Genomic DNA, 21,914 nt, shown 5'->3' with positions numbered 1-21,914 from the left:
CATGCAGTTTAGGGCACCACAGAATAAGGATATGAAACTATTAGCATCCAAAGTAGGGCAACAAAGATGGTGAAGAGTCTAGAGGGCAAGATGTACAAGGAGCAGCTGAGGTCCCTTGGTTTGTTCAGCCCAGAGCAGAGCAGGCTGAGGGGAGGCCTCATGGCACCTGCAGCTCCCTCACAAGGGGAGCGGAGGGGCAGGCGCTGAGCTCTGCTCTCTGGGGACAGCGACAGGACCCGAGGGGACGGCATGGGGCTGGGACAGGGGAGGGTCAGGCTGGGGGTTAGGGAAAGGTTCTGCACCCAGAGGGTGGTCGGGCACTGGGACAGGCTCCCCAGGGCAGTGGGCACAGCACCGAAACTGACAAAATTCAAGAAGCATTTGGACAGTGCTCTCAGAGGTAGGGTTTGATTTTGGATGGTCCTGTGTAGAGTCAGTAGTTGGATTCAATGATCCTTGGTGGGCCCCTTCCAGCTTGGGATATTCTTTGATTCTGTGATCTTTCTGATCTCTCTGATTCTCACAAGATATACGTGGCAGTAGTAGTAGATCACAGTCAGATTGTTCCTGAGATTGGGTTTATACAGCCATATCACTGTAAATAATTTTGGCAGTTCTGGCCTGATTCAGTCACCAAGTTCTTCCCAGGTCAGGTTGCGTGCCTGCAGGTGGGATTATGGTGCGCTATTTTGGCACAGAACAAATCCAGACAAGCTTGGAGGATTAAAGAACATACTAAGTTTACGCTACTAAAATACAGCGTGCCATTGTCAATTACAGTAGTGAAAACAGAAGTTCAGAGAGAGACAAATAAGATTCTATCAGTCTCTCTCAGACACAGTAGTTCCATTTTTTAGTTTTTACTTCATGTTTTCCTACAAAAACATCACTGGAGGTTTCTTTCAATTTCCCAATGCTTTGTAAACTAACCCATCCGTTGTTTTCAGAGCCTAGATTGTTATAGATCCACTGACTTCTATAGCTATAATTAACACACAAGCAATGAATGGTGCAGCAAGCAACATAAAGAAATGCTGCAACTGGAAATGGTGTGTCTGGGTTGAATAATGTTTTTGCAGCACAGATAATTGTATTCAAGACTGTGATGAATTTTTGCATGACTAGCTGATGGTCATGTTTATTTCACAGAAATACTCATACCATAGCATGTTTTCTTCCTCACAGAAGTGCAAACAAATGTTGATTTTCTGTTGCTTTTTATTGATCCTAAGATATACACAGTTACTGATCCTGTGTTAATCATCTCACCAGACAAAACAGCTCACTGCTTTTTATTGCTCTCCTCAGTTACCCGACTTGTTTTGATAACTTCCTGGTTTTATATTTCCGAAAGTTATCTGCTATGATGCCCATACCATGTTTTTTGGCAATATTGGTTTAATACACAAGGAAGTTTAGACACTCTCTATAGGATATACATGTATTTTAACAATATCAGAAACAAAATATATCTGAGCTACCTCTTCTGTACTGTGCAGAGAAGAAGCGTTTCTATATGGGGGGAAATCAGCAAAGAAATGGTGTATTCTCCCTCTGTGTCCTCTCTTTAGGGGAGATTCAGTTAGTAGTAAAGACTTGACTCTAGAATTTTGGAGTCAAGTTCAGTAATATTCATTTTTGCTCTGTCAACAGGAATGCAGGTGTCACACAAGGCTCAACTGTTATTCTTCCCTTTGTGCAAATCCTTTATTTTTCTGTATTCCTCAAGTTACTGCTGCTTTTTTCTTGATTGCTTTCTATTATTGTGCATACATTTTATATGCTCTGGGTCATTATAAACTATTTATAAAGGTACCTGACAAGTTTTGAAGACCTTACTTACGCAAGCCCAAGAGCATATTCAAGATCATTTCATAAACACCTTCCTTGTAAGGCACTCCCAGATTCATAAGCATTTAATTTAACTGCCTGTGCATTTGCTAAGTGCAAAGTACGTTATTCTCTGAACACAATCTCATTGCACACCTCCCTGCTTTTTTAAGACTCTGATTTAAACTTTTTTTAAAAAATTGTTACCCAATGAGCAGATTTGGCATCCAATGTATTGATTATGGGTGTTACACACATTTCCTGCTTTTTTTTTTTTTTTTTAACACGCTTGGATAAGACTTTCAATTCACTTGTTTTAATGATACATTATTGTAGTAGTTGTAGTGTTTCAGGAAATCACTTTCATCGGCACAGTGCCCCACACTGGCACGATGCCTCAAGCTACTTGGCAAAGGATGTGTGAGAAATGCATCAATTGTTGTTATGTATTAATTTTATTTTCTGATACTCTTTCTGTGAAGAAGAAACTTGTCTTCAGCCTTGACCCTTGATCTGGGATTTGCATTGCTGTTTAGTATCAGCCTTGGTCCTACGGAGTTCTCTGTGCATGTAGAGCCTTAAGCTCTGCAAAGGCAGTCTGTTTAAAAACAACAACAAAAAAGCCAGAGAATGTAACGGAATAAAGTCGAGAATTGAATGGCATTCCATCCTGTTCTGTTTCATCTTGTTTTTAAAACTTGGCTAACTATTTATGAGCTGCTCTAGTTTTAACAATGTATAAGTAGAATAAACCAAAATATTTAGCTGAATAAACTAAACAAATGAAAATCCCTATACCTGAGTGTGTGTTGCCCAACTACTGTATCTTCTTTAAAGAAGTAAAAACAATTCCTTTCACCTTGTGGACAATGATACCCATTATGCATCTCTCATTAACCTTGAACTAATGTGGTTCAGTTCTTGGCACAGCTGTATGGTACAAGTGGGCAACCCCTCAAAAGAAACATTTCAGCTATGCCCCGTGCTGTTGAAACAATAGTTAGCTATGTCAGCCTCCACTGCAGGACAGACTCGCTGTGGCATCCAGTGTGTTCTGAAGCTCTGATGTTGCCATAGAGTTAGGAGAAGACTGCCTGAGGGGGAAAAAAAAAAGACTGAATAGAAGTTAGAGACTAATGTATTTATGAAAAGTGAAAAAGTAAAATGGAGTTCAATTCTTTTAATAACAAAGGGAATGAGACATTTTTGTCCTCGCATATCTGTATTTCCTGTAATGTGTAAAAAAAAGAACTTGAGGAAAAAGGACGGCTCTTGGATTTCAGATACATGTGTAATTGAAACAGATGTCAAAATTATCCTCTATACAAAAACTTGTGCTTTGTAAAAGAATATACAGGTTTGGGTATGTTCCTGCTCCATCTCAGAAGGCCCTTTGAATGAGAAGAATAGTTCTTTTTATATGCTTCTTGTGGTGTTGACAATATTACAGTTTTCCTTTAAATGTGTCTGTTTCAACAGACAGCTGTACCAACTGCAGGGCAGACAAAGTGGGAGTATAATGAGTTAGCTGGTAAAAATGGAATGTGACAAAAATGCCTGTGCAAGTTGTTTACAGTTGCACTCACAGAATTGTCCTCTGTGGTCAGAAAACCAGAGAAAATTAATTTTTACCATCAGCTTCAGTTTTCTTCATATTTCAAGCCGTTCAAATTGCTAAAATTCACTTCAGTGGCCTTGGATCTGTCCCTGAGAAGTTTTTAAGTCAATTGGTTACCGTCAAGGCTGAGAGAACTGGAGTTGTTGGGTCTAGAGAAGAGAAGCCTCCAGGGTGACCTTATAGCAGCCTACTAGTACCTAAGGGGGGGCTACAAGAAAGCTGAAGGGAGACTCTTTGTCATGCAGTGCTAGGACAAGAGGTAATGGCTTCAAACTAAAAGGGGAGATTCAGGTTGGATGTTACGAAGAAATTCTTTACTCTGAGGGTACTGAGACACTGGCATAGGTTGCCCGGAGAAGTTGTGAATGCCCCATCCATGGAAGTGCCAAGGCCAGTCAGGATGGGGCTTTGAGCAGCCTCATCTAGTGGGAGGTGTTCCTGCCCATGTCAGGGGAGTTGGAACTGGGTGATCTTTAAGGTCCATTTCCACCCAAATGATTATGTGATCAGTGTATGTATGAGTCTATAAACAAAAGTGTATAGAATATCCCAAGTTGTAAGGGGCCCACAAGGATCACTGAGTCCAACTCTTGACTCCACACAGGACCACACAAAATTCAAACTCTGATCTCCAAACACTTGCTGAACTCTGGTAGGTTTGGTGTCATGCCCGCTGCCCTAGGGAGCCTGTCCCAGTGCCCGACCACCCTCTGGGTGCAGAACCTTTCCCTAACCCACATCCTGACCCTCCCCTGTCCCAGCCCCATGCCGTTCCCTCGGGTCCTGTCGCTGTCCCCAGGGAGCAGAGCTCAGCGCCTGCCCCTCCGCTCCCCTCGTGAGGGAGCTGCAGGTGCCATGAGGCCTCCCCTCAGCCTGCTCTGCTCTGGGCTGAACAAACCAAGGGACCTCAGCTGCTCCTTGTACATCTTGCCCTCTAGACTCTTCACCATCTTTGTTGCCCTACTTTTGACACTCTCTAATAGTTTTATGTCCTTTCTATACTGTGGTGCCCCAAACTGCACATAGTACTCAAGGTGAGGCCACACCAACACAGAACAGAGCAGGACAGTCACTTCCCTCAGCTGGCTGGCAGTACTGTGCCTGATGCACCCCAGGGTATGGATGTCCTTTCTGGCTGCCAGGACATGGTGATGGCTCATATTCATCTTGCCATCAACCAAAATCCCTAGATCCCTTTCCATGGGGCTGCTCTTGAGCCTCTCATCACCCATTATATATAGCCAGAGTTGCCTGTGTCCAGGTGCAGAATCTGGCACTTGTGCCTATTAAATTTCATATGGTTGGTGATTGCCCAACCCTCTGATTTGTCAAGATCTTTAAGCAAGGCCTCTCCATCCTCAAAAGAGTCAACAGCTCCTCCTAATTTAGTGTCATCTGCAAACTTTGTGAGCATTTGGCTGTTGTGTCCAGATCATTTTTGAAAAACATTAAAGAGAACTGACCCTTAAATGGAACCCTGTAGGATCACACTAGCGACTGGCTTCAAGCCTGGTGTAACCCCACTTACTACAACTCTTTGAGCCTGACCTGTCAGCCAATTGTTCACCCATCACATTATGTTTTTGTCTAGCTGTAAGCTCAGCATTTTGTCCAGAAGGATACTGTGAGAGACAGTACTGAAAGCTTTGCTGAAATACAAAAAGATTACCTCTGCTGGCTTCCCTTGGTCAACTACATGGGTAAAACTATTTTTACAAAGGGCTGTCTGCAAGAAAACATTTACATGCATTATGATATATCATGAAATCTAGTCATAAGATCTGTTTCTGGCTTCAGAAAATGTTGTTCATGGGTAACTTCCGTTGAATCAATTGCATGATCACAGAATGGTTTGGATTGGAAGGGACCTTAAAGATCACCTAGATCTGACCCCCCTGCCATGGGTTGGGACACCTGCCACTAGATCAGGGTGCTCAAAGCTATGTTATGTGATTAAAAAAAAATAAAAAAAATGAGTGGAGATTGAGGAAAGCGATGAATATAAATGTACCTGTCAGAGGTGCTTACCTTGCATTCTGCAGTGTTGTTAGAAGAGTCAAAAAGTAATGTAATAATGCTCTCTAAATCTGAACTACTGCTTAACAGCTGGAGAGAAACTTCTCTATTCATTTTTTTTTTAAATTAACATTTGAAGAATAGCATAAATTCAAAAATAAATAAATAATTCCCATTATTTTTAAGTAGCCAATTTCTCAGTGGAAAGTACTAATTTATGGATTTTATTTGTACTGGTAAGTAATAAAATTAAAAAGGGCCTCTAAGTAAAATATCAGAAGTTAGGCTTTGTGAAAGCTTGAAGTTCTATTCTTCATCTGTGGTCTTCATCTATTCATTGAATTTAGATGAAGAAATAGAACTATATAACCCAAATACATTCAAAACATAATCATCTTAAATTTGTAATTTAGATTTGCATGCAAAATGACCAAGATATAACTTTTAATTATAACACACAGAAAACCGAAGTATGCTTTCACATGGAGTAACAGGGTACTTTTGCATTTTATCTGCAAATATAATATGTACTGTGAATATTAATGAAGATATTTACTTACATATCCTTCAGGTAGGGATTTGTATACAAGGAACACTTTACCATTTATTTAATCATGGAAGTTTTGTTTATCAGACTAGCTCTCTGTATTTGATATAGCTAGTGCAATATTTAAAGGCTCTGTTTAACTTTATAGACAGTTTACTGACATGACAAAAAAAAAAAGAAACAAAAAATCTTTACTTCTTGTAAATGATTAAAGACCTTCACTACAACTTTATTTCATGTGTTATACTTTCATGTGTTATACAAACATGTAAAGAGGTGTCAGCCTTCTTGGAGCCACGTAGAAGTCACAAATATGAAATCACCAGATCAAGAAAAAAAATTAGGCACTAGATCCTGAAAGTCTGGCATTACTATTTTCTTCAAAAGGAGCATTTTGATCTTTCTAACAAGAAGCATCAGTATTTTGAAGGTCAGGGGTACAAAATAGCTAATACTTCTAAATATTATCTTCTACTACTACTACTAAATTCTGAATCAAAAAGATGCTTTCTTGGGTATGGTGATTGTGTGATGTTCTCAGTCCTTGGGGAAGCAAGAAGGGCAGTCAGTAGAACTGTTATTTGGGTTTCTATAGAGATACTTTTGGTCTGTTTAGGGACCTGGTTGATAGGATCTCTTGGTAGGCAGTTCTAGAAGATAAGTCCAGGACAGCTGGATGTTCTTCAAGAATGAAATCTTGAAGGCACAGGAGCAGGCCATCCCTGTGTACTGAAAGACAAGCTAACAGGGAAGATGAACAGCTTGGCTGAACAGAGAACTTCTGGAATTCAGGAATAAAAACAGAATTTATGACCTTTGGAACAAGGGGCAGGCAGCTCAGGTGGACTACAGCAATGTGAGGTTATGCAGGGAGGAAATTAGAAGGGCCAAAGCCCAGATAGAGTTTAACTTCACCACTGCAGTAAAAAACAGTAAAAAAAATTTTTTTGTTGAGTGCATAAACAAGAAAAGGAGGACTAAGGAGAATCTGCATCCTTTATTGGATCTGAGGGGAATCATAGTGACAAGATAAGAGGAAAAACCCAAGATTCTTAATGACTTTTTTGCGTCAGTCTTTATTACTTCAACTAGTTCTTCTCAGGGTATCCAACTTGCTGAGGTAGAAGACAGAGGCAGGGAGCAGAATGAAGCCTTTAAAATCCAAGGGGAAATAGTTAACAACCTACTACACCACTTGAATATCCATCTAAGTTATGGTGAAGGTACTCTATCTTTAGTTAGACTTTGGTTCAAAAGCTGAGAATCTTTCCATACTAATGATGATGTATTTTCAAAAAAAAAAAAAAAAAGTAACAGGAAAAATTAATAGGTCTTATCCAGAGGATTATGCTTATCTTGTTTTTCTTACAGAGCCATTTTGAAGCTCATCAAGAGGAAGGGATGGTAATCTCTCACATGGCTGTTGCTGGAGTGGGAGTCTGGATTGCCTTCACATCTGGATCTACGCTTCGGCTGTTCCACACGGAGACACTGAAACACCTCCAGGATATTAACATTGCCACGCCTGTTCACAACATGTTGCCAGGTAGTTGAATCCCACCATATGATAAAACATTTTTGTTTTGTCTCTGTCAGTGTTATTTTTCAGAGTGTTATAGATAAGGCCAGAATCAGAACATCAGTCTCAGACTTTGATAACTGTCTTGTGACTATTTACTTTGGTCAATCGCAGTCTGTTACCTTCCCAAAAAAACGATGCGTGCACTGAGCTTGTTGAATAGCAATTTTCCTCCTAAAAGGCTATAAATTATATAGATAAGCAGGTATTCTGTTTTGTCCTTTCTTTTTTTTTTTTTTTTTTTTGTATGACTATAAAACATGACGGCAGTGCAGTCTACCAGGAAAATGTGTTTGCTTTGCAAAATTTAGTATTTGCTTCTGGAACTTGATATCAAAATACACGATGGAGTCAATTAGCCTAGGATCCAAACCACTAAGGCAATTGCTTAATTTTAGTTACATCAGTATTCCCAGTGAAGTCAGCTGAACCACTCACATTCTTCCATTTAAGAGTTTGTTCCATGTTTTGCTGTTTGGAGCTGTAGTTTGCTCAATTAAAAGGTTAGTGTTATAGGCAAAGGTGAAACCTGTGGTTGTTGGGTTGACATTTAGCAGATCTTTAAGCGTTCTAAGACAGAAGCTTTTTAATCATCCCAAAATCATCAGTGTCATAGACAGTTGCATTGGCCTGTATCGAAGTGGGTGGCTCTCTAATAACTAGGGAAATGTCTGCGTGAGATAAACCTGTTTCTGGCACTTTTTATTTCAGTTGCCATGCACGGGTGTTATTACAGACTGATGTAGGCTAATATGACTATGGACTGTGTAGTGCTGGAGGGCAAATGCTTTGGGATGTCTTTTGGCTTACGCATCTAAACAGATGCACATCATGTAGGGGATGTGAGAATGTTAGGAGAAGACAGAGACAGAAGAATGATACTGGGATGGCTGACCATGAGTTGTCCATGAGGGGACAAACATTCCTTCTGTATGTCCCTGTTTATAGACTGTAATGGACTAAGCTACTGCAATTTTTATTGGAATGTGTGTGCCAGCTTCATTGCTTTGCTTTTAGTAGACATCAGTTCTTCCAGCACTGACATTATATTTATATTCTTAGGAGAATGAGGTATAAATCTTGCATCAAAATGTTTCAGTTCTTCAGTCTTAGTCTTACCATGTTTTCTTTAAGAGCATGTTAGCTTTGCAATAAAGCTCTGTTTTAAATTGTGTCCATTTACAGTGTTCTAGCCTGGGTGTTTTTCACATGTGTTGTTTGACTGTAGCACCAACAATGAACAACAGCAAATGTCCTGCCTTTAAATAGTTTTAAATAGGTTGCATAATTTAATTCATCAGCCTTATGCAAAGAAATCAAGATTAGATTTTTAAAAAGATAACTTCCAAGATTTTCTCTTGTTTATAGGGGGATAAAAAGGAAGTAGGGCCTCCCTTACACATCTTTTCTGCATATAAAAATCTTCAAACAAATTTAGCTTTAATGTTCATTGCCATGGTAATAAAACTGCTGATGTAACATGATTTTTTTTTCTTTTTCTGTAAAAGAGTTTTAGCTAATTATATCTCCTTGGTGTCATTCTTACTCATTTTAGATTCTTGGTGTTTTTTCTTTTCCTTTTCTGTCTCTTCACAAAATGTGCTTCGGTGAATGGAAATGGAAATTTATTTCAGGAGTAGAACATTATTACAGCAAGTGTTCCAAGGGAAGACTCCATTCTATAAATGAAATGAATTTCAATTATTGAGCAGCAGCTCTTGGGCCTTTTTATATGATACCAATAATACTGCAACAACAAAGGCTAAAAGACAGAGGAGTAGGAGGTAAAAACTTTTGGAACAAGAAGAAGACAAAGAATAAATCAAACTCTGTATAGTACATGCTGAGATTAAAAAAGAAGAAAAAAAATGAAAAAGGAGGAGGAGTGAAGCTGCGTCGTAGTTAGAATTGTGCATTGTGCCTTTTCTGAGAATTTTTAGGGACTGAAAAGTTAGGGACTAACGTTTGGAATGGTAAGTGTGCTACAGGACATCATTTAGTTTTAAAAGAAACAACTCTTAGTTTTCTGTAATCCAACAGGAGTTCTTTAATACGCAAAAAGAACAGATGAATAAAAAATCAATTTGTATTAAAATGAGACAGAAGAAATTGATGTAAAAATATTTCTAAGGTTCTTAAGAAAAAAGGAGAGTGCAAGATCATGAAATAACTTCCAAGAACCTGGCCTACTTTTGCCAAGTTTGTAGTAGGAGCAATGATGTGTAATATTTGCCTAATAGGCTACCTGAGGAAGTTATCTGCATCTTCATTTAAAGCAATGTAAATGAGAGGAGCATAACTACATTAACTTAATGAAATTATAATTTTTCTGTTACTACACAGTAAAAGTAAAAGAAAAATTTACTGTCACTGTTTTAGGAATGATCACTGTGAATTACAAGGCTATTTTTAAAGGATAGCTGTAGCAGTCAATTAAGACAGAGGAGTAGGAGGTTCTCATAACCTCAGTATGCAGTTCTCATGACAGTAGATTTCCCCATTTTGGGGAGAAGACAGCTTTAAACATGACTGCTTTCTCTCCTTGTTTTAAGGGACGTGCCTCTTTTACTTTGAAAAAGATAACTCAGCAGCCAACTGGGTAGGACAGAATAATGAAGTGTAAGTGAAATGTAACAGGAAATTATTGTCATTACAATTCGGCCAAGTTGAGTAATGTAGAAAAGCAAACAGACACACACACCGTGAACCAAAAGTAATTTTTTTTTTCTAAATCAACTGTTCTATCATGGTTCATTTGTGGGGATTTCTTACACCTTTTGCTTACAAAGGTCTGGCTAAGGAAAGACAGCTTGACTGGGAAAATGCCCCCAAGTTATAGATCAGATTATGGTAACGTTCATGTCATACATGTCAGCTAAATGGCTTAAAAAAGACCACAGTGAATCTGCTGAGACATCTGAGCAGGTATTAAACAACTACTGTATCCCAGAACATCCTCTATCAACCATGTCCATAGTAGTCCATATACACCAAGGGATAAAAGTAACAACCCTGGTATGAGCTCAAGCCAATGGCTTTCTGGAGTTATGGGAAGCTTGTATGTAGGAACACAGGACTGAAAAGTAAATCAGGGTTGCTGAGGCAGCTATGGGGTGTATGTTTACTACATAATGCTCCACAGACCCTTTGCTTCATACATAATCAAAAATACAAGCCATAAAATACTTCCTAATAGTATGTAACAAGCTTATGTTCTATTAAAACAGCAGCAACAACAACAACAAAAACACACCAGAAAGCACAAATTCATTGTGAAAAACAAACAAACAAAAAACCACAAGATAATTGTTGAGTTGGAGAAGATCATCATCATTATAGGTCACACAACAGTACAGTACAGTGAGATTGATTTTAAGTGGCACAAGCTGTCTGTTAGCTGGAGAGGAGACATGCTGAGTAAAAGAAACAAATCTATTAACATTTGAAGTCAAATAGAAACACCTTGCTAATGAAATCTGCTTCATCTAGTAGAGCAAGTTTATGCTTAGTATTTATGATCAGTGGTTGAAATCTCAGCAAAGGCAACTTTTCACCCAGCTTCCTCACTGTTCACGTAGCCTGGTTATTAAATCAGTCAATCAATTGTACAGAACATGGGTATGCAGTCTATTTGTTATTAGTAGTCTTGTTTTTCACCCTTGTATAAAATATTTCATTATTCAAAAGTGTCCTCCAGCGTGCCTTTTAAAGAGATGGCTGTGACCTTGATAGATGTAATTTCATTGCTCATGGGGATGATGAAGGGTTACCTGTTTAACAAAGAGGTGAATTCTGTTGATGTTGCTGTGTTCTGTATATATCCATATATCCTCTCATGGCACATGTGTGTTTCCTGGAAACAGATGGAAAGGGCAAAGAGAAAAATGTATCATTTCCTCTCTGCAGAAAACAAACTATACTTTGAGGCTTATAGCGTTATTTTGACCCCGTCCCACCAGGTGCCACACCATAAAACGTGGTTGCTTTATGATTTTACTGCTGAGAAATGATTAAATGATGGGTGAAAATTTGAGGTCAGCCCATTAGATTTGTGCAGTGTGCTTTTTAGACAATTTTTTATATAACAGGAAGAGCAAGTTCATGTAAGAGGATAATGCACCATTATGTCCTTGCAAATACCTAGAGCTGAATTCAGATCTCTGTGGAAACCCATGAGGATTTATGTGGTTGTTGAGACTGGGTCAGAAGTTGCGACCTGAGAAAGATTGAACACAGAGCAGAAACATAATAAAACTATTTGTCTGTGTGTTAACTTAATTGTTGGCTTCAGCTCTTGGTAAAGTCAAGATCTTGGTAGGATTATTTCATGAGTTTAACAATTGCATCATTGCACTGGGACAGAGTGAAATAAAAGTTTTCATATAAAGATAACAATACTTGGTTTTGGCATTGCTGTTTATGATTTTCCCTTGTTAACTTGTTGATTTCTGTGCTTACTGCTTAAAAGTTCCTGGAGAATTGGTTTTATATTTTTTTCTCTCAATTTGAAATCTATCAAAGTAAGTCACAAAATAACATTGAAAGACATAAGTTAAATTAGTATTTAAAATTAATATATATTTTAATAGTTTGTTTATATATATATATATTTTTTTTTTTTTTTGCTGCTATTATGTGCTATTTCAAAGGATTTTTTCAGATGCAGATGTTTCCTGCTCTTCCCAGATTTCAAAGCACACGTTACTCCTTTTGACCTCACTAGAGATGTTTCGTGCTTGAGGCTGTGCTCAGTGTTTAAGATTCCAGGTTGCTGGCTGTAATTTGCTCTTTTCACCTATGGAAACAGTAATGCACATTACCGGTTCTCACTGGTAACAATTACTTGTTGGAAGTTGCTTCAGGGCTGGTGTATAAAATCATGCATATTGTTTTATATTTTAAACAGTCGAAAAAGCATTGAGGATCGATTGTTAAAAATGTGAGCACCTTGCTTCTGCAAGGGGTCTGACAGGCAAAAGTACAACTTTTTTTTTTTTACAATTTAAAAATAAAATATAATTGTACTTAATTATTTCTGTCTGTACTTTGTAAAACAAGCTGTAGGCAAAATGCAGTGAGGTTAAGCTAACCTGCAGTTACTTTGCGTTTGCTGTGACACAGGTTGTGGGAGATCTTTGAATATTATATGTAACTTGAGCAGGTTTGAGCTTTAAATCACAAAACTCGAGGCTTGATTGTTGACAAATCCAATATATGGAGGGTTTTTTTGACCTGTTATAAAGGTAAATGCAAAATTTACATTGGCAAATGATTGAGGACAGCCGCATGGTTATCACCTCTTACATGGACAGCTTTGAAAACAGCACAAGCAGTCTTTTGTTTTTATTGTGGGGCTCTCAGTGTTTTTCTCTCACTCTCAGGGCTGCCATCTGTGTCATCACTCTAGGCTTTGATGTGGTTTTTGATACTTACTGCCCCTCACCCTCTGACTCGTGAGGTAGAAATCTGTCTCCCCATAGGGTTCTCCATCGAACCAGTGGTGAAGGAATCTTTTTATGTACTTTGTTTTGGAAACTAAATTAATCTCATTAATTAAAAAACGGGGGCTTCAAAAGGCTTGTAATTTGTCTATAGACATAACCCATTTATGCTTACCTACCTGAAGAGGGATGATGCCATCATATCCGCATAAATACCTACAGTTTATGGAAAAACACAGGTGTCTCTGCTCTAGTCTGTTATCAATAGGCAAAAATTACATTAATCTCCCTTACACTAAGTCTGGTTTGCCTGTGATGTTACTTGCTGAGGGATCTCCCTGTCCTTACCTCAACCCACGAGCTTTTTTCATCGTATTTTCTTCCCCTGTTCCTTTGAGGATGGAGAGAGAGAGAGTGGTGTGGTGGAGCTGAGCTACCTACCGGTGGGAAGCCAGTCTTTGAAAACCTGCATGAGTAGATGGAGCCTCAATTTCTTCATGCTTGCTACACCTGCCGAGGGTGACCTAATTGCCTGTAGGGTATTTTAGAATGTGTTTTCTAAGCCGAGGTTCCAGATCTGGCCCTGCAGCTGATGTGTGCCTTTGACAACACACCATTGCTGGATAAATATTTTGGTTTTGTAAAGTTCTGTGAGGAAAGACTTGGACTGTGGTCCACCTGCTGCTTTCCAGCTGAGTGTTTTAATCTTTGGGCTGCAGTCAAGCTGCTCTTCCCTGCTTTCCTACCGGGTCTGTGATTCGTATGTTCTTGGCTGTAAATTGGGTCAGCTTCAAGGGAAGAGATGGAAAATGCATCAATTTGTAATACACTGTAATTAAGGTACTTTTCCAAAGTGTGGAACATGTAGGTTCATCACAGTTATATCAGATGTAGTACCCAAATTCCTTGCCTACTGATGAAGGTGATTAACAACTTGAGAGCTATCATAGAGATGGGAATGACTGCTTCCCTAGCATGTAAAGTTAATTGTAAATCCAAAAACATGTAAGCTTTGAACCTTGATGACTTTAGCACAGTTTCAGTGCTCCTCAGAGTAAACTTGGGTCATGGCAGAAGTTTAGGCTGGCAGTATTTCCATTTATGAAACTTGTCAAGATCATTTTGAAAATCCATCTACACTGAATCAAACATATATAGTACTCACTGTAAGCAAGAAATGACCTTGTTTTCATAAGCAAAAAATCAATCCACAAGGACTTGTCCAGCCAAATTTTCATAATCTTTAAGGATGGAGGTTCCACAGCCTTTCTGAGTGGCCTGTTCTAGCGTTCGGCCATCTTCATGGTGAAGGAACTTCTCCCTACATTTAATATCAATCTTCCATGTCCCAGATTTGGTCCGTGGTGTCTTTTCCTGTCAGTGTGCACATCTAAATGTCTGACTCTGTCTTCTGTGTACTGTCCCATTAGACAGGTGTTGTTTTTAATCCCTTCATGCTCATTATTTGCTTCAGTTTCCTTATCATCTTGGTGGCTTTCTGTTGGACTTACGCCAGTATGCCCATGTCATTCTTGTATGGGGGAACCCAAATGTGGATACAGTACTTCTGATAATATTTCACAAAATAAAAGCTAGGAGAGAAAAGTAATTGTGAACAGGTTTGAGTCTCAAGTATGGCGTGTTGTAGTAGTAATACATTATTGAACATTGGGAATTGGAATGCCTTTCAGTTTTTGTTTGTTTTGGTTTTGTTTGTTTGTTTTGTTTTAATTGAGAATACACACAGTATATTTGCAAAACCATACTTGGGCCCTTCACTACAAGAAGGGCATCGAGGCCTTGGAGCATGTCCAGAGCAGGGCTGCGAAGCTGGTGAAGGGCCTGGAACACAAGTCCTGTGAGGAGCAGCTGGGGGAGCTGGGGTTGTTTAGTCAGGGGAAGAAGAGGCTCAGGGCAGACCTCATTACTCTCTACAACTGCCTGAAAGGAAGGTGTGGGGAGCTGAGGGTCGGCCTCTTCTCACAGATGATAGTACTACAGAGTCCTACAGTGATAGGACTAGAGGGAATGTCCTCAAGTTGCGCCAGGGGAGGGTCAGGTTGGAAATGAGGAGACATTTCTTCTCAGAAAGAGCAGTCAGGCACTAGGACGGGTTGCCCAGGGAGGTGGTGGAGTCACCGTCCCTGGGGGTGTTCAAGGAGAGGTTGGACGTGGTGCTTAGGGACATGGGTTAGTGGGTGACATTGGTGGTAGGGGGATGGTTGGACCAGATGATCTTGAAAGTCTTTTCCAACCCTAATGATTCTGTGATTCTGTCTACTTTTAGATACTGTGGTTTAGAGATCTAGGACAGACTATATAAGAAGTTCAGTTGCATTTAAATTGCCATGTAGCAACAAAAGTGAACCTCAACCTCAACTACCTCAACCCAGCAAAATGTGTGCCTTTCTGATGAGTGCTTTGCTGAATGAGACTGTACAGCTGACTGTGTGTTTGAGGTTACTTTGATCTAGGCAAAGATCATCACCCTGAAATAATGCAGTGCTTCCTACACCTCACAGGGCAGCAGCGTGTTTCTGTGACCAGCCTTCTGGTGTGCCATGGGTTATTACTGGTCGGAACAAATCTGGGTATAATAGTAGCATTGCCAGTGCCACGCCTGCAGGGGATTCCCAAAGTAACTGGTGAGTGAAATTTCTCAAATGGATTGAGTAGAATGGTGTTACACTGAACATTTATTTTTTCTTTTTATTTTTTTTGTCAGTAGTTCAAATGACTGCCAAATTACATGTATTATTCAAATACTTATCAGAGCTTTGTGATGAAATTGTAGTTGTCACTCTTCCTCAGCTTCACCATATATACAGATACTTGCCTAGATTTCTCTCAGTTGTCTGAGTCAGGACAACTGTTTTTATTTAGGGAATACGAATGTGATAGGCATTAATCCTGTCGGAGTACGGTAAAAATACAAGAAGAAGAAGAGAGTGCATGCAAACAATCTTTCTCCCAGATTTGGGGAAAGCATTAAGTTTAGAGACGTAGGTACTGAAAATGTAGTATGTTGTTCGATTATTCGGTAAATTGGTTTTGTACCCTTTTGTTCCAAAACTGGAGACTTGGTATATATGAGAACATTTTGTTTTTTGGACAATGATCAGTATTTTTGCATTGAGAGATGCTTTCGTGAGTTAGTTTCACATTGCCCTGTTTGAAATATATCTGAATGCTGCTGTATCATTTTGCAAGTATTTAAGCTGCTAGCAGAACCAACATTTGTTTAAGTATGTTGTATTCCAATTAAACACCCCTTTGCCATTCTGCATTTTGGTTTCAGAATTCTGCCAGAGCTGCTGAGCTGTGGAGGGAAGCTGGCAGATTTTATGAAGCAAGCTATTTGTAACTTCCTTCAGGGGAAGAAAAAAAAAAAAAAGCTTATGTAACTTTTCAAAATGAAAACGTAATCCTCTGTGTTCAGCAAGATACGCAGCAATAATCCAGTATGACAACAGATGAATGTTTCTTAAATGATAGGGAAGCAATATTAGAAATATAAAAAAAAAAAAGGCAAAAAAAAGCATAGTTGTAGAGTCAAAAAAGCATCTCATTTTATTCTCTCATTTTCTCTTTTGATGTGTTTTATGTCATCTGCATATTCTTGCATTTATTTTGGGTCAAGACTTGTCAGATTTCACAGGTCTAGCATCATTACATTTTTGTAGTCTTCGGATACAGTGTTTGGAATTTGAACCAAAAATGTCTGACTTTTTCCAGTTGGGCTTCCAGTAGTGATAATTCATCTTAATATCATTGCACTTGCTGTAAAAGCAGATTTTTTTTATTATAACCTGAAAAGTATTAGGGAGCTAGAGATGGACAGAGTGATTTGTAGAGTTGTTTTTTACCTTGATAGCCTAATTCTTTTTTATATTTTAGCTGATTTTGTATAATGTGTGTGTATATATATATATGTATGAACCATAAAAGCCATATACACTGATGTTGGTTGAGCTTCTGAATTTAGCACTATGCAATTTCTTTTTTGTACATTCTAATGATTTGTACAGTGTAAATTCTCTTTGTACTACCAGCATCCCACTGTTTAAATACCTTAAAAAAATAATTGAAATTGTTCAGCCATTTCCTTATGAATCTGCCATGGTAACTAGAAAAGAATTCAGAAGGATGAGCTTTAGTTCCTGCTTTATAGTGTGGAGAGCTCTATTACAACAAAACAGATGTTCGTATGCTATTCTAGAAAGGTACAGAGTTGCAGTAGATTAATTGAAAACCACATATTTTCTTTGTGGATTACTGGAGAAAACTCACAATGTTATATTTGTGTCAATGCCAAAAAAAAAAAAAAAGAAAGAAAGAAGTAGAAAGTTTCTGTACTCACGCTGTTGTGAACGCAGCATAAGTCAGTTTGAATTCATACTGTCACATTTCAGCTGGTTTATTAACACAGTCCTAAAACACCCTTATGGCACAATAGATGATTTTTTCTTTCTACATTTTTTCTGTAAATTGTGTACATACAAGGCAACAGACAAGCTACAGACAGACTGGAAACATATAATAGAATTTTAAGAGTTATGCATTCCTGAGCAAATTTAATGAACTACTTACAGCAGAGTGCTATGTGTTCTATTAATTTATTTATATTTAATCCTTTAATTGTCTTTTTCTTTTGGCTCCAGGAAGAGGAATGGTGTCATATCATGCACACAATGGGCCAGTCAAGTTTCTTGTAATGGCTACATCTATAAACAAGAAAAACAAAAACAAGTTGAGGAACAGCCTGCCTCCTGGCTCAGAATCTAAAGACGACGACCAAAAGAATGTTCTGCACAATGACAGACCAGGCTCTTCCCTGAGTAACAACCCTGATACTTCAGTTTGGCTGGGAGGTTCAGCAGGATCCATTGCACAAAAAAGTGACTTGTCTTCATCTTCAGGATCCCTTACTTTGTCTCATGGATCAAGTTCCCTAGAGCATAGACCAGAGGACAGTAACATTTATGAGCTTTTGAAGGATCAAAATTTCTCACTTAAAAGTAAAAGACAGAAATCCAAGAAAATGAAAGCAATTTCAGTGTTAGTCATTTCTGGTGGCCAAGGACACAGAAGAGTGAACAAGAAGACCAAGCAGCAACGACAAGATGAATTAGTATCTTCAGTGATGGTCTGGCAGATCCCACTATTAAATATCTGAGCGAACAAAATTTAAAATACTTCCTACTATGAAACAAAGTCTGGTATTTTTTACAGCAAATGCCAGCCTAGGACCCAAACCAATAGACCTTATATATGTGAGAGCAGTTTCAGTAGGGCTGGATCACAGATACAAGGCAGAGTCTTCACATATTTAGAACATCCTACAGTGTTAAGAGTATTGGAAAAAAATTAGTTGTTGATTCTGTCTTTGATACTTAGAACAGAAAGGATTTGTTAGACACTTTTAAAGACTTTAGAACCCTTATTTATATTTGCATTTATAAATATCATAATGTTCTATAGCACTTAGGGAAGGCAAGGAACATGTACTCTGTCGCATGCCGTTTTCGGTTATGTAAATCAGTGGTTGTTCCCTTTTCCAAAGTGACATATTGCATGGACTGTAGATTTTAACAAAATAGCAAATATTTTTAAACAATAAATATTCTAATGCAAGCTAATATTAATTTGGTAACTACCATCATAGTTTTTAACATCATTCCATATGCCAGAGTTTGGTCTGAACAAAAGCAGTTATTGTAATTGACACTTGTTTATTTCAACATAAAAAAAATAGATATTTTTTATTTCTAATGCTCAGTATTATTAAAAAAAAGTTGCAGTATAAAAAGTGCATTAATTTTCTCAGTAGGTGCACTGTGTCTGTCACATAGAGAAAGTTCTAAGGATGTTATGGCATAGGGCAAATAGAAAATACAGATGTAGAACAGCTGTGCATTGTAGTGCTGGTAACACATTCCCTCCTGGCAGCTTGGTATCAAAGCTAGACATGGACTGTGCCGTTTTTAATTAGGTGTGCCTAACGAGTATATAAATAATGAGAAACACACTAACATTGCAATACGTATAGGAAGTGCATGTAATCAGTGTGTGGGCATTTGCCCTGCATCAATTGATTTTTGCTACATCCTCAGGCAAACACCTATCAAATAGTGTCACTGTATAACTGCATACAGCTGAGATATGGTCCTATCTTTTCACCCAGAGATTCAGCCAAACACAGTTTTGTAAGTGGATATTGTGAAAACAGTGTGCACCGTTTCTTTGCGTTCATTCACTCAGTGAGGAAAGGTGTTGCTTTGGTGCTGTTAGAGGGCTGAAATCTAAACAGAGACCTAATTAATCGTCTTTTCTTCATGAATCAAAATATTTCCAAAGGGAATGTTGAATTTGGGGATTACTACTGACATTGCTTTTTGCACTAGTCTCTGTGCATGTGAAATACAAGACAAAGCCTTCTGCTCAGAAAGACATTGCAAAAAATGGTGACGAGACACGTCATTCAATCAAAATGCATTTAATGTGTGTTGAGTGAAGGAACTGGGAACATCCTTTTCCCTTGTCAATAGACTGAAAGACACAGAGAAATTAGGACTCTCAAGTTTCATTTGGATATGTTGAGAACTCAAATACTGTCCGTTGGTTCAATAAAATATAAATTAAATGTGTCCAAAGCAGAAAGTCTGCCAGATGTTTGCATTGACTAAAGTCAAGTGCAAGTTTTGGCTGCTTCAGCACTCTTATCCCAGTAAGGGGATGGATTTTCCTAAAATTATTATTTCTGCTACTTTTAATACAGATTCCTTGATTCCACCACGTTTTGTTTCAGTCTGCATAGTTTTAATCAGCATTAGCCATAATTAGTGTTTCCCTGCACGTTATATTTCAACGTAAACAGTACCAGAGACTGAATTAGTTTGTTCAATATAAGATAGTTTTGTTTTGTTTTTGTTTTTCTTAAATAGCAGCAGCATCTTAAGCGTTACTGAAATTTCTTTTGCTATTTTTCACCAAATCTGTATCTCTCTAAATTCTCAGTCTGCTCTAAAAAGCAAACCTGTGTCAAGCTGACTCCGAAGTCAGTGGGTGGGCTGACTCACCAAGCCTGATGGAGCACCGCAGTACGAGACCATCGTGTCTTCCTGCCACGTGACACACAGAGGGAATGCTGCTGCGGAGAACCTTTGCCTGTTGGCTGGCACTAAAATAGACATTTCAAAAATCAGATATGCACGCACATTTCAGAGGTTTGGCCCACATCCTACATCCTGATGAGAATGGGCTTCTTAAGCCATAATAACATGGACTTGGATAAGTCATAAAGGAAATCTCTTATGGATTGGATTGTAGGTTTAGGTCCTTCCTTACTGTTTTATGCTTTTACACTGTGTCTTTCACCATCTACATCTCACCGCTTCAGCTGGGTGTTGTCAGTATTGGTATGGGCTTAGTGTTGGCATGAGTCCTTGTGCAAAACAATTTAGCGTGTCTCTAAGCCATCAGCCAATAACATTTTCCCCAAATTTTCCTCCTCTTCCTGACCTAGTGCCTGGTCTTGCCTGGCCTGAGAGATCAAGGCCGGTAGCGTTTTCTACACTCTTCCATAGCTATGGCCCTGGGAGTTGCTCTTTGCCCACTGTGTGGAAGTACTAAATCGTACAGTTTAATGTATGTATATTGAAAAAAAAACATGTTAAAAGATTCTTCTGTGTATAAAGCATATATAACCTAGCGTCCCTTCGCTACGCTACAGCAAAAAGACTAAAGGTGTGATTCTGTGTGCCCCCTGGGTGTGGGCTTCCATGTCCGTGCTTTTGGGACTGGAATCATTATTATGCTCCCTCTCTCGTGGTTCGTTATCACTGAGAATGGTGAGCTGAGTCCCCCACACATTCACCCGGAAATCCATGCATGGCGCTATTACAGAATCTGCTGGCAATGATGCATGAGAGTTTGAAGTGATGTTCATCCTATCTTCCAGCTGAAATGTTGCTTTCTTCAGATAACAGAACAGTAGAAACAGATCCAAATCTGCTCTTCTGGAAGTCCATCAACGTTTTGCCACTGACCTCAGTAAGACCAGCACCAGGTCCCACATTTACATTACACTGTTTTGAAAACAAATGAATCTGTTTGTCTTACTGAGTGGTATAGAGAAAAAAAAGCTGTATGTCTTTTGTTTGAGACACACACTGTCATGAACTGGATTTTCAGTAATGAACTGAGCACAACATGCAATGCTTATCTTCTGATACACAGCGTACGTAGCAAGGTATTACCTTACTGTGAAAGCAGAGAGGAACCAAAGTTTATTTTACAGCAGGCAAATAACCTTTATAGCCGTTGCAGACTGCTGCTGGGTAGGTTGGATCTTGCTTTCTGATACTGCTTTTCTAGATTAATAGAAGTTATGGAAAACATTAGGGAAAAAGGGGAGCAAGTGTAACCACTACGATATACTCTGTATATGTTTTCTAACACATAGTAGGGTCTTTTATAACATGAGCCATAAAACGTATGTATTTATGTTCAAAGTATAAACTGAAAAAATGTTTAATAAAAAATGTGATAAAAATTAACTTCACAAGTACATTTCTCGGGTCGTCATTTTAACAGGAAGGCTGGAATCCATGGCATGCATTAATGAGAAATATATATATATAAATGAAGTCATGAAAGGGAAAATAGGATATGTAATGAGGACAACAGATATATTTTTGAATTTTTATAGTTTCTAGGTTTTAAGCACCATCGAGTGCAATTTCTGCAAGTGATGCAGACTCTCATAATAAGTTTGACCCCTGTATGAATGGACACAAATAGAACTCAAGCAGTAAAATTTCTTCTATGCTGCCTACAGGGAATATGAGTCAGCATTTGGGCAGTGCATATGGTATAGAAAAA

At 38.6% G+C, this 21,914-nt stretch overlaps 1 protein-coding gene across 6 annotated transcripts in view; it reads left to right on the top strand.

Annotated features, from left to right (window-relative positions):
* ARHGEF10 (Rho guanine nucleotide exchange factor 10) overlaps positions 1-21,589 on the top strand; it is a 119,311-nt gene extending 97,722 nt beyond the window's left edge. For all 6 annotated transcript variants that reach the window (XM_068678435.1, XM_068678437.1, XM_068678436.1 and 3 more), the window contains 3 exons: positions 7,383-7,557; positions 15,554-15,676; positions 17,693-21,589. In XM_068678435.1, coding sequence (XP_068534536.1) covers positions 7,383-7,557; positions 15,554-15,676; positions 17,693-18,207 — 813 coding nt within the window. In that variant the 3' untranslated portion in view covers positions 18,208-21,589. The remainder of the gene's footprint in view (positions 1-7,382; positions 7,558-15,553; positions 15,677-17,692) is intronic.
* Positions 21,590-21,914: the final 325 nt, after the last annotated feature.

The sequence above is a fragment of the Anas acuta genome, chromosome 3 (assembly GCF_963932015.1).
Source record: "Anas acuta chromosome 3, bAnaAcu1.1, whole genome shotgun sequence".
NCBI classification, from domain to species: Eukaryota; Metazoa; Chordata; class Aves; order Anseriformes; family Anatidae; genus Anas; species Anas acuta.
The sequence above is the reverse complement of the archived record's forward strand: the minus strand, read 5'-3'. Positions and strand labels throughout refer to the sequence as shown.